At 41.6% G+C, this 14214-nt stretch overlaps 2 protein-coding genes across 3 annotated transcripts in view; one reads left to right on the forward strand and one right to left on the reverse strand.

The window, feature by feature from the left end:
- The window catches only part of IGSF10 (immunoglobulin superfamily member 10), a 46666-nt gene extending 40680 nt beyond the window's left edge, over positions 1 to 5986 (forward strand). Inside the window, exon 8 of the mRNA XM_060099529.1 lies at positions 3632 to 5986. Within this exon, the coding sequence (XP_059955512.1) occupies positions 3632 to 5540 (1909 nt within the window). The 3' untranslated portion in view covers positions 5541 to 5986. The remainder of the gene's footprint in view (positions 1 to 3631) is intronic.
- A 3535-nt stretch (positions 5987 to 9521) lies between these two features.
- Positions 9522 to 14214, reverse strand: part of MED12L (mediator complex subunit 12L) — a 318889-nt gene continuing 314196 nt past the window's right edge. For both annotated transcript variants that reach the window (XM_060100193.1, XM_060100192.1), the window contains 2 exons: positions 12265 to 12346; positions 9522 to 9589 (listed from right to left, as the gene is read on the reverse strand). In XM_060100193.1, coding sequence (XP_059956176.1) covers positions 9537 to 9589; positions 12265 to 12346 — 135 coding nt within the window. In that variant the 3' untranslated portion in view covers positions 9522 to 9536. The remainder of the gene's footprint in view (positions 9590 to 12264; positions 12347 to 14214) is intronic.

Below are 14214 nucleotides of genomic sequence, written 5' to 3' on the forward strand. Positions count from 1 at the left end.
CTGGAGCGGGGTTTGGAGGGCAGGGGGTCGGCCTGGGAGCTCAGCATGCTCCCTGTGCCCGAGTGGGTGGGGCAATTGCCCTCCACTCCTCCGGTCTGGGGTGGCCCCTCCTGCCTGCCTCTCCTGATCTCCCCGGCCTCAGGGTCACTGATCCTGTCTGGCCTCTACTTCACCTCCTCCCCTCAGTCCCCCTACATCCTACCGGTTCACTTTGGGGTTCCTCCCGTCTCCTTGGGTGTCAGAGTCCCCTACCAGCGGCCAGTAGGTGCCATAGTTGTGGGGAAACGCTAACTCTGCATCTTCCCATGCTGCCATCTTGACTCTGCCTCCATGTTTATTTATTAATAGAAAATATCCATGCAAGAGAAATTATACATGAGTTTATGCTTAAAAGAATAGATTTTTTTCTAGTGTCAAACTATAAGTTGGTAATGGATATAGTTAAGGAATTTAACTTGGGATCTTTAACTCCAAAGTAAATGTTAATTTTCAAATAAGTCATGAAAATTACCTAAATTTTAAATTGAAATTTAGATTTAAAATTTAAAAATGCTGGGTTATGAAATGTAAACTTCACAAGTCACATGTTTATGCTTGTTATCTACTATACGTATACCCATTTGTAGCATCAAATATTTTCAATAGCTTACCAGTTTTTGTATATAATAATATCAGTATGTCTATTTAATCACCCTGAAGCACATGAAGGTGATTCTCATTTACCCAGAGACTGCTCATTATTCTGTGTACTTCTGAATACAATTTCACTACCCATGCAGAAACCAATGCAAGAAGTGTAGAAGGCATTACACTTGTGATGGGAATAACAGATAAATTTCTAATTTTAGGTTGTAAAAACAATGTCTAAAATATTTACTGGGCATTAGGTCAATTTTTAAGAATGGAAGAGGTGTGAAAAAATGTAAGGGAATGCCTTAAAAAGTTAATCCAAAGGAATGTCTAAAACACATTAGCATCTCAGAATAAATCTCGACCAATAAACCTCGACCTAGGTAGTCCAACAAATCTTTCAGAGTTTAATAGCAAAGATATTAGGTAGGCTGTTTATATTTTGCTTTGGGAAAACACTTATGGAACACAGAAAGATTGTTCATATTTTGGAAGAGGCAACAGAGTGTGTAAGATCACAGGTGCTATCACAGGTCCACTAGAGGTACTGTCATTCTTTTCTTTTATAATGAACTAAACTTATATGCTAACTGAACGCTTCAGTGATTATTCTGCAACTAACCCACTCAGAAAGGCAAGAATACTCTTTACTTAGATGCTTTAGATGTCAAGAGAAATTAAAAGGGCACTTCTGCTGTTAAAAAAAAAAAAAAGTCCTTCCTGTTGCCACTTCTTGGCTCTGTAAGTCTGAATTTATTTTAGATTCTAAAAATTAAAATTTTCATCATAGCTATGCTCATCCAAGTCTATGCCACCATCAACAAAATAAGCAAAACTTTTTACTTTTTTAAAGCCTAGTTGTCAGCTGAACATTGCCTTTTCTGATTTTTTTTTAACCATCTCAGACTTAGAGCACTACTGGTCTACCTCCATGACTTTAAATATGACTTATGTGACCTGTGTTTCAGGACAGAATTGTGTTTCCTCTTCTTTGGAACCTTGCTTCTCATGACCTGGGGGCTTGTTACAAGAACAGAAACTCAGGCCCCATCCCAGATGGGCAGAATCAGAATCTGCATTTTAAAAAGATCCCCAGGTGAATCACATGCACAATAAGGTCCAAGAAACACTGCTCTAAAGGACTGCAGATGCTTGCCTGTGCATTAATTTTCATAAAGAATTCCCTTTCTTTTACTCAGGGAAAACTTCCACTTTCAAAAGTAAATTTTCCCTTAAAAATATCAGTTTATAAAGGAAACAGTTACAGTTCTTTTTATATATTACAACTTCCAGATGCATCAGATTTTGGAGTGAGAAAAGGTCATTTTGAGTCATTGGTTTTCAAAGCGTTGTCCTCCTACCAAGAGCGTTACCATCGCCTGAGAACTTGATTCCAATTCTGTGTTTTGACATGCAATCTGTGTTCTTAAAAGCTGTCCAGATGATTATAGCGCACACTCAAATTTGAGACTGTTTCGCAAACTTTAATGTTCATAGAGTCTCCTGGGAAGTTTGTCAAACAGTGGGTTCCCGGATCCCTGGCTAGATCTATTGGATCAGAATCTCTGAACAGTGAAACCAGGAAATATGCATCTTAAATTAGACCCCATGTAATTCTGATGCAGGTAATGAGGGAACTGCCTTAAATACCAAGATTTAGAGCAGTGGTTCTTAGACTCTGCTGCACATGAGAGTCATTTGGAAAACTGAGTCCTGAGGCCAAGGTCACACTCCACACCAATTAAGTCAGAAATTCTGGAGGTGGGACCCAGGCAAGAGCACTATTTTATACAAATGATTTTAATGTGCCCCCAAGTTTGAGAAACAGAGCTCTTAGAAAGCATTAGGAAAGAATGATTGATAGCAGGTGGCAGTGGAGCGTGGTGAAAAGGGCAAGTTACTACGTCTGTCTAAGTATCTTTTTTTTTCTTTTTGGCTGTATAGTGGGGAACTACCTAAAGATTAAAAAATGAATGCAAAGACCCTTGTAGTTCCCATTCCTTTTATTAAGTGCATCCATTATGGTGACCTTCCTTTGGTTTATATGCAAGACAAATTCTTTCCAGGCTTGAGGGAAAAAAAAAATCAGCACTTGTAAGTTGTCCTACAACAAACACTCTTCCTACTTGTGGTATGTTTTCTTGAAGGTAAAAAATGACTTGAGGCTGTTTGACTTGCTTAGCAGTTATGCTATGAAAGGTCATCCACACTTTTCTCTCTCGTTTCACCCACCTGCTTAGCTCATGTTGCCAAAAACACTAGGAAGAAAAACATGTACGGAGATTTCCACCTATGGGTGTTTTTGATTGCGTTTTTAGCAGTTACTCAGTTTCCACTGGTCTTTTTGAAAAACTAGATTTAGTTTTACCAGGAAAGATCTGCCACCTGATGGTTCCATGTGGTAATAGCAGGCTGTGTAGTGGCTTCAGAGAGAAAAATGGTCTTCACGCAGTTCAATATAATGCAGAGACGAGAGTCACGGTACAGCTGCCCGCAGAGACAGATGCTTTGGTAAGCTTCTAATGTGCCTTACCTTGGCATTTTCTCTCTTTATAAAAAAAAGTAAAACTCATTTTCTAACCAAATAACTGATTACTAATATCTCTTTAAAAAGGAAAACCTGGTATCTTTTCTGAGCAAGTAAATTTGTATGAAAGTTGTTCTTTACTGACGTATATCACAAAATGATCATTTGATGTGTGAAGTGGTCAAGACAGTCATGGGTCTAGGAAACTGGTATTTCTAATATTCTCGTCACCATTAAAATTCTTTTTAATTGAAATGCAAAGGAGATTCATTTGAAGTCCATCTAAGACATACTGCTTGTCTGCACTAAATCATATCTGTTCAGCTAATTTCATCTTTCAGAATAGCTTAAAAGACAGTGATTTTAATTCCATTGCAACAGTTTAAGAAAATGTCCATAAAGCTAATCCTGTGTAAATAAGTCTCCCACCCCTTGTTAATACCTGCATACTCAATCAGTCTCTTCTTTCCTCAGAATGGGCAGCCGCATCCAAGTCTACCCAAATGGATCCCTGTTTATTAGATCAGTAACAGAAAAAGACGGTGGAGACTACTTGTGTGTGGCGAGAAACAAGATGGGGGACGATCTGACCCTGATGCACGTCAGCCTAAGACGGAAACCTGCCAAAATTGACCACAAGCAACATTTTAAAAAGCAAGTGTTTCACGGGAAAGACTTCCAAGTCGATTGCACGGCTTCTGGCTCACCAGTGCCCGAGATATCCTGGAGTCTGCCTGATGGGACGATGATAAATAACGCCATGCAGGCCGACGACAGTGGCCACAGCACCAGGAGGTTCACCCTCTTCGACAACGGAACCTTATACTTCAACAGAGTTGGGATGGCAGAGGAAGGCGATTACACTTGCCATGCCCAGAACACTCTAGGGAAGGATGAAATGAAAGTCCACCTAACAGTCATAACAGCCACCCCACGGATCCGGCAGGGTTACAAGACCAGCACGAGAGTCAAGGCTGGAGACACAGCCGTCCTTGACTGTGAGGTCACTGGGGAACCCAAGCCAAAAATATTTTGGTTGCTGCCTTCCAATGACATGATTTCATTCTCTAAGGACAGGTACACATTTCATGCCAATGGGTCTTTGTCCATCAACAGAGTGAAACTGCTCGATTCTGGAGAGTACGTATGTGTGGCGCGAAATCCCAGTGGGGATGACACCAAAATGTACAAACTGGACGTTGTCTCCAAACCTCCATTAATCAATGGTCTGTATACAGATAAAACCATCATTAAAGCCACAGCGGTGAGGCATTCCAAAAAACACTTTGACTGCAGAGCCAAAGGGACACCATCTCCTCAAATCATGTGGATCATGCCAGACAATATTTTCCTCACAGTTCCATACTATGGAAGCAGAATCACAGTCCATAAAAATGGAACCTTGGAAATTAGGAATGTGAGGCTTTCAGATACAGCCAATTTTACCTGTGTGGCTCGGAATGAAGGAGGAGAGAGTGTGCTGGTGGTACAGTTAGAAGTACTGGAAATGCTGAGAAGACCGACATTCAGAAATCCACATAATGAAAAAATCGTTGCCCAGCTTGGAAAGTCCACAGCATTGAATTGCTCTGTTGATGGAAACCCACCACCTGAAATAATCTGGATTTTACCAAATGGCACACAATTTCCCAATGGACCAAAAAATTCTCAGTATCTAATAGCAAGTAACGGCTCTTTTATCATTTCTAAAATGACTCGGGACGACGCAGGAAAATATCGGTGTGCAGCAAGAAATAAAGTTGGCTATATTGAGAAATTAATTGTATTAGAAATTGGCCAAAAGCCAGTGATTGTCACTTATGCACGAGGAACAGTTTACAGTATCAGTGGAGACACTCTGTCGTTGCACTGTGTCTCTGATGGAAGCCCTAAGCCACGTATCAAATGGACTGTGCCAAGTGGTTATGTAATAGACAGGCCTCAGATCAATGGAAAATACATACTGCATGAAAACGGCACCTTGGTCATCAAAGAGGCAACAGCTTATGACAGAGGAAGCTATGTTTGTAAGGCTCAAAACAGTATTGGCCACGCACTGATTACTGTTCCAGTAATGGTTGTGGCCTACCCTCCCCGAATTACAAATCGCCTACCCAGGAACGTCCTCACAAGGACAGGCGTGGCTGTTCAGCTCCGCTGTGTGGCCCTGGGAGTCCCCGAACCAGAAATCACATGGGAGATGCCTGACCACTCCCTGCTCTCAGGGGCACACAAAGGGAGGACACATGGAATTCAACATTTTCACCCACAAGGTACCCTAGTCATTCAGAATCCTCAAACCTCAGATTCTGGGATATACAGATGCACAGCAAAGAATCCACTTGGAAGTGATTACGCAACAACTTACATCCAGGTAATCTGACAGAAAATAAAACTACCTGAACAAAGTCAACATCTGGACAGAATTTACTTTTTGGAAGAAGTTTAATCAAAGGCAGCCATAGGCATGTAAATGAACTTGAATACACTTACAATATTAAATTTATAATAGACATGCAAAAAAAGGACTTGTAAATAAATGCATTATGAACTGATACTGACTTTTTTATAATGGATCTCAAAACAAACTTTTAACTTAAGGCACTTTTATTTTGCCAACAAATAACAATGAACATTAAGAGAAAACGATCGACCATAAAATAACAAGTGGCTAATGTACCTGAATTCTTCATTAAAGAATGGACTTTTTTTTTTCTTTCATTACCATTTGCCTAGTGTCCACCTTCTATTAATGTTACAAGCATGGCGCTGAGGACAGACACAATGGAAAAGGTGATTAAATTTGTGGTCGATGTAAATTTGCCATCCTGCTGTATAAATACTGTAGTCAGTTTATAAATATTTTACTAAAACCCACAGAAAATAAGCGCTGAACTGTTTTATGATTCATCATTTTGTGCACATTGAAAAATTTCATTGATGGGGAATACAAAAGAAGTTTTAATAACTGCATTTAAAAATAAATGCAGGCTGAATCTCCACTTGTAAGAAAGCAACTTAACACCTGCACATCATAAAATGTGAAAAGGGGGTTGATTACATCTATCCCAAATAAAGCCATTAAAAAGTTTTTAAAACACACAAACTTCTTTATAACTTCAAAATCTAGCTCAGGCACCCCTGGTTTGGAACTGTTTGTTTAGAAGGAAAAATTTTCTTACGAGGAATCATTGCTCTATGAGCATTTATTCTATAAGGTGATAATCCTTTGTGACAGGGAAATGTTTGGGAAAATCTAGACCGAATACATATAATGGCGTTTTACTGTAGTTAAAATTCGATCAACCCTATACAAAATGTTGCTTTTTGTAACTCACTGAATTTATTTATATTACATGCTTAATTCAACCTGAATTAATTTAAGGGACAGTAGGATTCAGCTTTTCTAACTCTAGAGGCTAGGATTTTCCAGTGTAATTTCTCCAGCATCTATTCAAATATTTGCCTATTATTTAAGAAGACTTATAGGAGACTTAATAAATGAAAAAGAAGAAAATGCCATAGGTCTTGCTCAGATATCAGCACACAAAACTGAGAACGACATTTTTCCCTGTCAATCAGTTGAGAAAGACGGGGGGACTCACTTCTTTCTGTTTTCATCACACCAACTTTCAGCTTGCCCCACCTAAAGAGGTGACCTGATTCCTACGTTCTTTGATGTTGGTATCCTGTGGCCACAAGCGGTCAAGGGATACTCGTTCTAACAGTGATGTCATTCTACTTCCGGACCAAGAGGAATAAAAAGAAGAGGACAAATGTAACCCTATTAGGAAGAAGTCTACTATGTAAACAGGTATATCTAAGGCCTTCTTACGTCCAACTCCATTCTATTTCAAAGTCTTTACGGGGAACTGGGGTCTCCACCTTATCCTAAGATAATTTCCTCTTTCTCTCACCAAGCAAATTACCAGGTTCTGCCAAAGGATAGGGCTTTCCTTTGTGATCATTTCAAGACAAATCAATGCATATTCTAAAAAAGAAAAAGAAAACTCTCAGTAGAGAGGATTAAATGGGAGGAAATATGATAAGAATAGATTGAAAATTCCAGTTTTTCTCTGTATAGGACACAGGGGAAAACCAGTTCTAGGTTTTTCCTCAACTGTCTGTAGAATCGTCGAATTATAGGGCCTTACCATATCTTAGCTTTCTCACCTGAAAACAAAAGGAGACAACAACAAAAAGCTATCCCACAGCTTTTCAAGTGCAAAATGATTAATAAATTAATGTCACTAACTTCTGCAAAATATTAAGTGCATACAAATGCTATGCAATTACAACACACATTCTTGAAATAGTCTTACTTCTGTTTGCAATATTGAGCTACAAATATATATGGTTCAAACTGAAAAGTGGCATTTTAAATACCAGTGATTCTTAAGAAGTAAAACAACAATCAGGACAGAACATGACTGGTACTCACTAGGCACGACATTCACATTTCAGTTGTTCAGTTGTTTTGCCAAGGCAGTCATTATATGACAGATTACTCTGAAGAAAAAAATAACTTCATGAACTCTAAGTATGACTCTCAAGAGGGAAAAAACCAAAAAACAAAAAAACCCCTGATATACAAAACCAGCTGAAATGTCAAGATTCATCTTCTGAAAGCAGATAGAACATGTTAATTTAGTGAAAAGAATGGTCTTTAATGTTTTGGCAAAGTCTTTTCCAGCCCAGAGTAAACATGAAATGAGCAGGCTGGAGCAAAATTGTTTCACAGTGTACAAAGCAGTTCACATGGATGCTGCCACAGCAAAGTAAGCGGACATGTATTTGAGGTCATTTGCATGAGTCAAACTTTGCAATGAGTAACTCACCTGGGAAGATATAAATTATTTATATAATGATTTGCAAAGGAAATGATCTACTAAATTTGTACCAGCTACATTTAAAAAAAGTAGTTCTACATGGTTTGCTCATTATAGACAAATCTATTCACAGTATGCTCGACTACATTACATGTAAATTCATATGGCAAAAGAAAATGAATTAACACAAAACATGGGAAAATATCCCCCACATGTTTTAAAATGCCCTGCAATTTTCACATTCAAAATTTTATGCATCTAAATCTAAAAAAATATTATATGGAATACTCTTAAGTTACACAAACTGATAATAATTTACTGTATTTTTTACTCTAATAGGAGCAAATTACCACATACTTGAACAAAGTTAAAATAGTTACTATTTCTTTATAATAAATTTGATGTATAATTTACTTTACTTGTGCTTTTTGCACCAATTTATAAATACAGTATATGCAATACACAACCAAGACAGACACCAACATTAATAGTTAAATTCAAAATAGCAAATACTTACCATACAAAATAAACAGCAAATACATCTCTTATGAAAACCAGAGCCCCCCTGGACTTGGGGGCCAGATTCTCTGGAAACCATGTCAAGTTTGAGCACTGTGGAATCTCAGGCCAGCTGCGAGATTTTTTTCTCAAGTTGGCATAAGGTTCAGGAGAACCAAAACTGGACAGAGTCATTTTTGCCAAATCTGGCAAATAATTGGAACAATTCCACTGTGGTTCGTTCCGGCCTTTAGAATTTACATGTTGTACCTTCACAAAGACTCTGGTCAATGATCTCGCCACTGAAAACAAATTTAGTAGTACAGCTACTTCTAACAGGCTTCCACGTACCTTAGGGTGGCTCTCACAGAAGCCTTGGTTTAAGTTCTTGGTCTAAGAAGTTTAAGTACTAAGCAACAATCTGTTTCAGCACCTTTTGACCACAACAAAAGCAAAGAAAAATCCTACATAAATAAGAACAAAGTTCATAAAGTGCTTAAGAAATTACAAACATTTCAAATTAGAGTGATGCAAATAAATGTCCATTTCGCCACCAAAGGTGAATGCAGAATAAATGGGTTGCTTTCCTGTCAAGATCTGACATGCCTTTCAAATCAGTAGTTTGGTCCGGCACAGTGTGCAAAAAAACCCAAAAACAAAAACAAAAAACCCCCCAAAAAACAAAAATACCAAACTTCATCATTAAGGAATACATAAATATTTTAAATCCACCATAATCCATTCTCTCTATAACTACAAGATTCAATAAAAGCACCAATTTCAAAAGGTCTGCTACCAAACTCTTCCTGGCATAGGCCCACATGATCCACATTTTTAAACCTACTTTCAAACTGAATGAAACAAAACCAAACCACACCTTTTCCTTTACTTTTTGTTTAAACACCTTTGTATGAAATGTAGTGTAAAATATAGGAAAACGCCAAAGAAATGAAAGAACAAAGGGACATTTCTAAAGATGACTAATGCATTAAATGTGATTTTCTATTTTTCAGTGCAAACAAAAAATTTCATGTCTTTGTCCTCTTCCAGACTCAGAAGTGTGAAGGGTGCCCGTAGGGAGTCACTCCTTGCTGTGGCTGGTTACCTAATGAGAAAAAGAAAATCCAATAAAATTGCAGATGCAAAATTATGCCACAGATCAATGGCACGTTCTTGTCACTGTTCCTCTATTCCTGAGGCTGGTACTGAAAGACTGACTGGTCAGGAAGTATAACACTAGCCCAGACACCTGTGTGGCCAAGGTCTTCATACCACTGCTCGATTCATTCTGCAGAGGGGCCACCTCTACATCAGAGTCCCACAGTGGCCAGCAAGAGGCCTTGGGATGAGGGTCATTGGCCCATCAAAAGTCTGTATCCCTGAACTAAGAAACATCTCAATACTAACATAAAGGACTGTAAGTATCATAAAACATGAAAAGTTCTGGAAACTTCATAAAAGCACATCAGAGATTCTACTTTAACACTGACGTTATAATAGGTGAGAGAGAAGTACCTTGAAAGGGGCAATTTTCTGCCAATGGCCATGGATACATCAGAGAGAACCGCGCAAGAGTGTATGCATGGGAGAGAGGCTATGTGTGTGACCCGAGTGTGTGCCTGTGCACATGTGTCTCTGTGCACACCTGGACAAATAAAGAACAGTGAGTAGGTTCAAAAAAATGACACAGGCCTAGAAATAGCTAATGCTTGCACAACTCTGGTGGGACTATTCAAATCCAAAGGCCCCATTCACATGGATTATGGCATAAATGCAGCCGGCTGGAGCTGTGCAGTGGGCTCAGCTTAGCTGCCCTTATTCAACAAAGGAGGTCAGCATCACTGCTCATGTCAGGCATTAGAATATATGTTGTGGTTAAGAGGTGGGCTCTGGAAGGAGACAGTCTGAGTTTTAGTCCCAGCTGCTAGCCAAGTAACCTTGGGCAAACGGGAAAATGTCCCTGTTCTTTAGTTGTTTCCTCATCTGTAACACGGGAATAGCCATAATACCTCATCACATGAGGTGGCTTAGGAATCAAGTGAATTAATACATGTAAAGTCCTGGGTACCAGAAAGTGCTCCAGAAATGATGGCAAAAAAAAAAAAAAAAAAAAAAAAAAAAAAACCAAAAAACAGAACAAAACAAAAAACTGCAGTCTGTGAGCCCTTGGAAATAGGAACCAAGAGTATGCTCCCCAGATAGGTGCTACTCCATAAAAATCGTAGGTACATACCTCCAATCACTAGAAACAAAAATTAAAATATAACATGTTGTCTCTACCTTAAAATTATATTCTCTCTTTAGCCATGCAAAAATGTGAACTCTGGGAACTTCCCTGGTGGCGCAGTGGTTAAGAATCCGCCTGCCAGTGCAGGGGACACGGGTTCGAGCCCCGGTCCGGGAAGATCCCACATGCCGTGGAGCAACTAAGCCCGTGCGCCACAACTACTGAAGCCTGCGCACCTAGAGCCCGTGCACCACAACGAAGAGTAGCCCCCGCTCGCCGCAGCTAGAGAAAGCCCGCATGCAGCAGTGAAGACCCAGTGCAGCCAAAAATAAAAAATAAAAAAAAAATAAAAAATGTGAACTCTGGAGCTGATGAAACACAGTGAAATTTTAACCACACGTGTGTTTAATAGACCACACCGATTGAACAGTTGTTGGAAAAGATTGACATGATTTAACTGAGGGAAATATTTTTAAAGGAAAAGAACAAGAACAACAACAGGCCTTGGCTGTGCCCTCGGAGACACAGGGTATAAGAGAGGCGTTCCCTCTGCCCAGGGAAACACACGGACAGCAGCCAGGCAGGAAATTAAGACCAGAGCCAAGCCGCCCCGCCCTCTCCGTCATAAACTGACCCTTTTCCCTACAATATCCCACCAGAGCCACACCACTGCCTTCAGAACTCGTGGCTCATCACTCTGTACCTCAGAAGCACAGAATCGAGAAATTGCTAGTCTCCCTGCCCACTGTATGGATGAACAACTGCATGATCCAGATCATGGTGATAGAGCTGGCAGCAGAATTTAGGTCTCCTGACTTCCAGGCCAATATTCTTTGCATCACAGGGGCCTCGCTCCCAGTTCTAAAAGAGTTGCCCATTCCGTGACTCCAGCACAGGGCGACTGGATTCATGGGAGCAGGCTGCTGGCACTGGGGTGAGGTCCGATGAAGTGGGTTGTCGGCATGCGCCCTAGAAAGGTAGCACACCAGCACGGCAGCAAGGTTAACTGGGGAGAAACACTGTCCTGCAATGCCGCCTGCCACGTTACAGGTCTGGCTTTCTCTTAGTTGCTATCAGGAAGGGCAGGGTGGTGCCGTGGTAAGAGCAGTCACGGCCCTAGTGACCAGGGGACAGGTCTGGTGCTGGCCTCTCCATATCTGAGTCTTGGGGGCAGTGGGGGGGGAGGCACCTATCCTGTTGCATCGTACTCTGGAGGGTATCAGCCGAGTTGTTCTCTGGGACATCTAGCTTTATAAGAAAAGCACCTGCCGTTCCACAGGGACCCCGGCTGGAAAGAAACATTCCCAGATTCAAAGAGAAGCAACAGGAAAACATCCTGGCTGAACTCAAGGAAAAGACTGGGGCTCTTCCGGAAAAGAAGCATTCAAACCAACACGAACAAAATGAGAATGGCCCGGACTTAAAACGAACCCGAAAGCGGCACCAAGGAAGGCAGTGTGCCTGCCGTTTCTGAGGAGCTGCCACCTGTGTTCTGCTCACTGGCTTGTGTTTCGCGTCCTGGGAGCCATCTGTTCCTGACGGAGGGTACTTACTGGAAAGCTGCTTCTGGAGCTGCCGCACCAGAGCGGCCGTCTGCTGCTGTTGCTGGGTCTGCTGCAAGCCTTGCCTGGGAAACTGTAATCCAGAGAAAGGAGGGAACTCAGCGCTCAGCACAGACGAGAGCAGAAGGTCTGCAGCACGCTTTGAAGCCCAGTGCGCGGACACTGACCTTCAGCCAACCCTGGTCGACACCTGGGCATTACATGAAAGTGCCCCATCCATTCCAAAACCCATCTCCGGGCGGTGACCTAGCCTTTGCTGGGAGAGCCCTGAGGAAGGGGCCCAGCCGTGCCCAGTGGTTCACATATCCCTGTTATCCTTCACCAGTTGGCTAGTTAGTATCACCATGTTACACACCACTTGCACCAGCAAACTGGAAGCTGTCTGGTGGGAGGATTGGGTCAAGCCCCACAGGCCTGGCCTTGGGCGAATGGAGGCAAGAGCGTGGTGAGCGGCGCAGGGGCCTGGACTCATCTGGAACTGTGCCCTCCTGCCTGATGGAGGATGAAGGTCGGGGTGGGGGGGGTGCGAGCCCAGGGAGGCGCCGAGGACCACACGTTAAGGCGGGGCTGCCTTCCAGGCTTGTACACGTGCTGGCATAATGTGAGGGCCCGAGGGCCCTGGTTCTAGCCATTAAGTTGATACAGGAAATCGAGGTGGTTACTCCAAAGAGGGGAAAAAGAACCTGTTTGGCGGAAACGAAATTACCTTTGATTAAAATCACTCATAGCGCTGGTTCACTTTTTTCCTTGACCTTCACGTTTCAGACCGTCACTCTGTCCTTCCTTTTCTTCTTTCCTTTCTGTCCCTCCCCACCTTCTTTCCCCCTGGCTTATCACTGTCGTAGCAAAGGATGTGTTCTGATGCAAGGATATCGTAATCAGATACACATCGGAATGAATTAACGTACCTCCATAGGCCCATCCCCTACCCACCTGGGTAGGGAGTGCCGGCCCCCTGGCCTCCCGGCCTCCAGTGAGGGCAGGAGCACCCCCAAGATTGCAGGACAGGAGCAGAGTGAAGTCGGGCGGGAGCAGAATAAAGTTTGGGGGGTTTTTTTTGTTTGGTTGGTTTTTTGCCAATTTCCTTCCTACTGGGTCTGTGCTGGTGGAACGCATCTCACCCTGGGATGGCCATGGCACCTGTCAGCGGCCCTCTCTGTTTCTTTCCTTCTTGGCCCTCTGGGACCTGGGGGTAGTAACTGCTTCCAGCCCCGGCTGTTTCATCATCCTGAGTGTCCTTTAACCCTGCCCATACCTCTATAAATAGTCTTCTTTTAAAAACTCAATGACCCAATATGAGTGCAATATCTATTTCCTACTCAGAGCTTGCAAATATGGCTGAAGATAGCCCAGGACCGTAGTTAGGGTTGCCAGATTGAGCAAATGAAAATACAGAATGTCCTTAAATGTGAATTTCAGATAAACGATAAATAATTTTTTGGTTCTAAGTACGTCCCAAATATTGCATAGGGCAAATACTGCATTTAGTATAAGTATGTCCCATGCAATATTTGGGACATAATTCTACTAAAGAGTTAATCATTGTTCACCTGCACCTCAAACTAATTGTGAGTCCTGTATTTTATTTGGCAATCCTAAATTAGAAGGCATTGCCGGGTTAATTCTTTTAAAACCAAGTATTTGGCATGACCACTGGCTCAACTATGCCTCTCCCATTAGACTATGGGTGACTGTGGATAGACTTAACTATGAAACATTCATAATACACAGACTAATCAAGGTCTACAAAGTACTCCATAATCAAACATACTAATTTCTGCAGGAAAATACACAAATAGTCCAATCAGGTAAAATAAATGAAAAGAGCTTCAAGTCCATTCAGGTGAGCTTTTCCTACCAAAGGAATTCAGGTCAGGTTTGCCTGTTCGGTGAAATTGCAAAGAAAATTTCCATTTTTAGAGGTGTCTGAATTTCGGAAAT

This window comes from Mesoplodon densirostris, chromosome 5, assembly GCF_025265405.1.
Source record: "Mesoplodon densirostris isolate mMesDen1 chromosome 5, mMesDen1 primary haplotype, whole genome shotgun sequence".
Classification (NCBI taxonomy): Eukaryota; Metazoa; Chordata; class Mammalia; order Artiodactyla; family Ziphiidae; genus Mesoplodon; species Mesoplodon densirostris.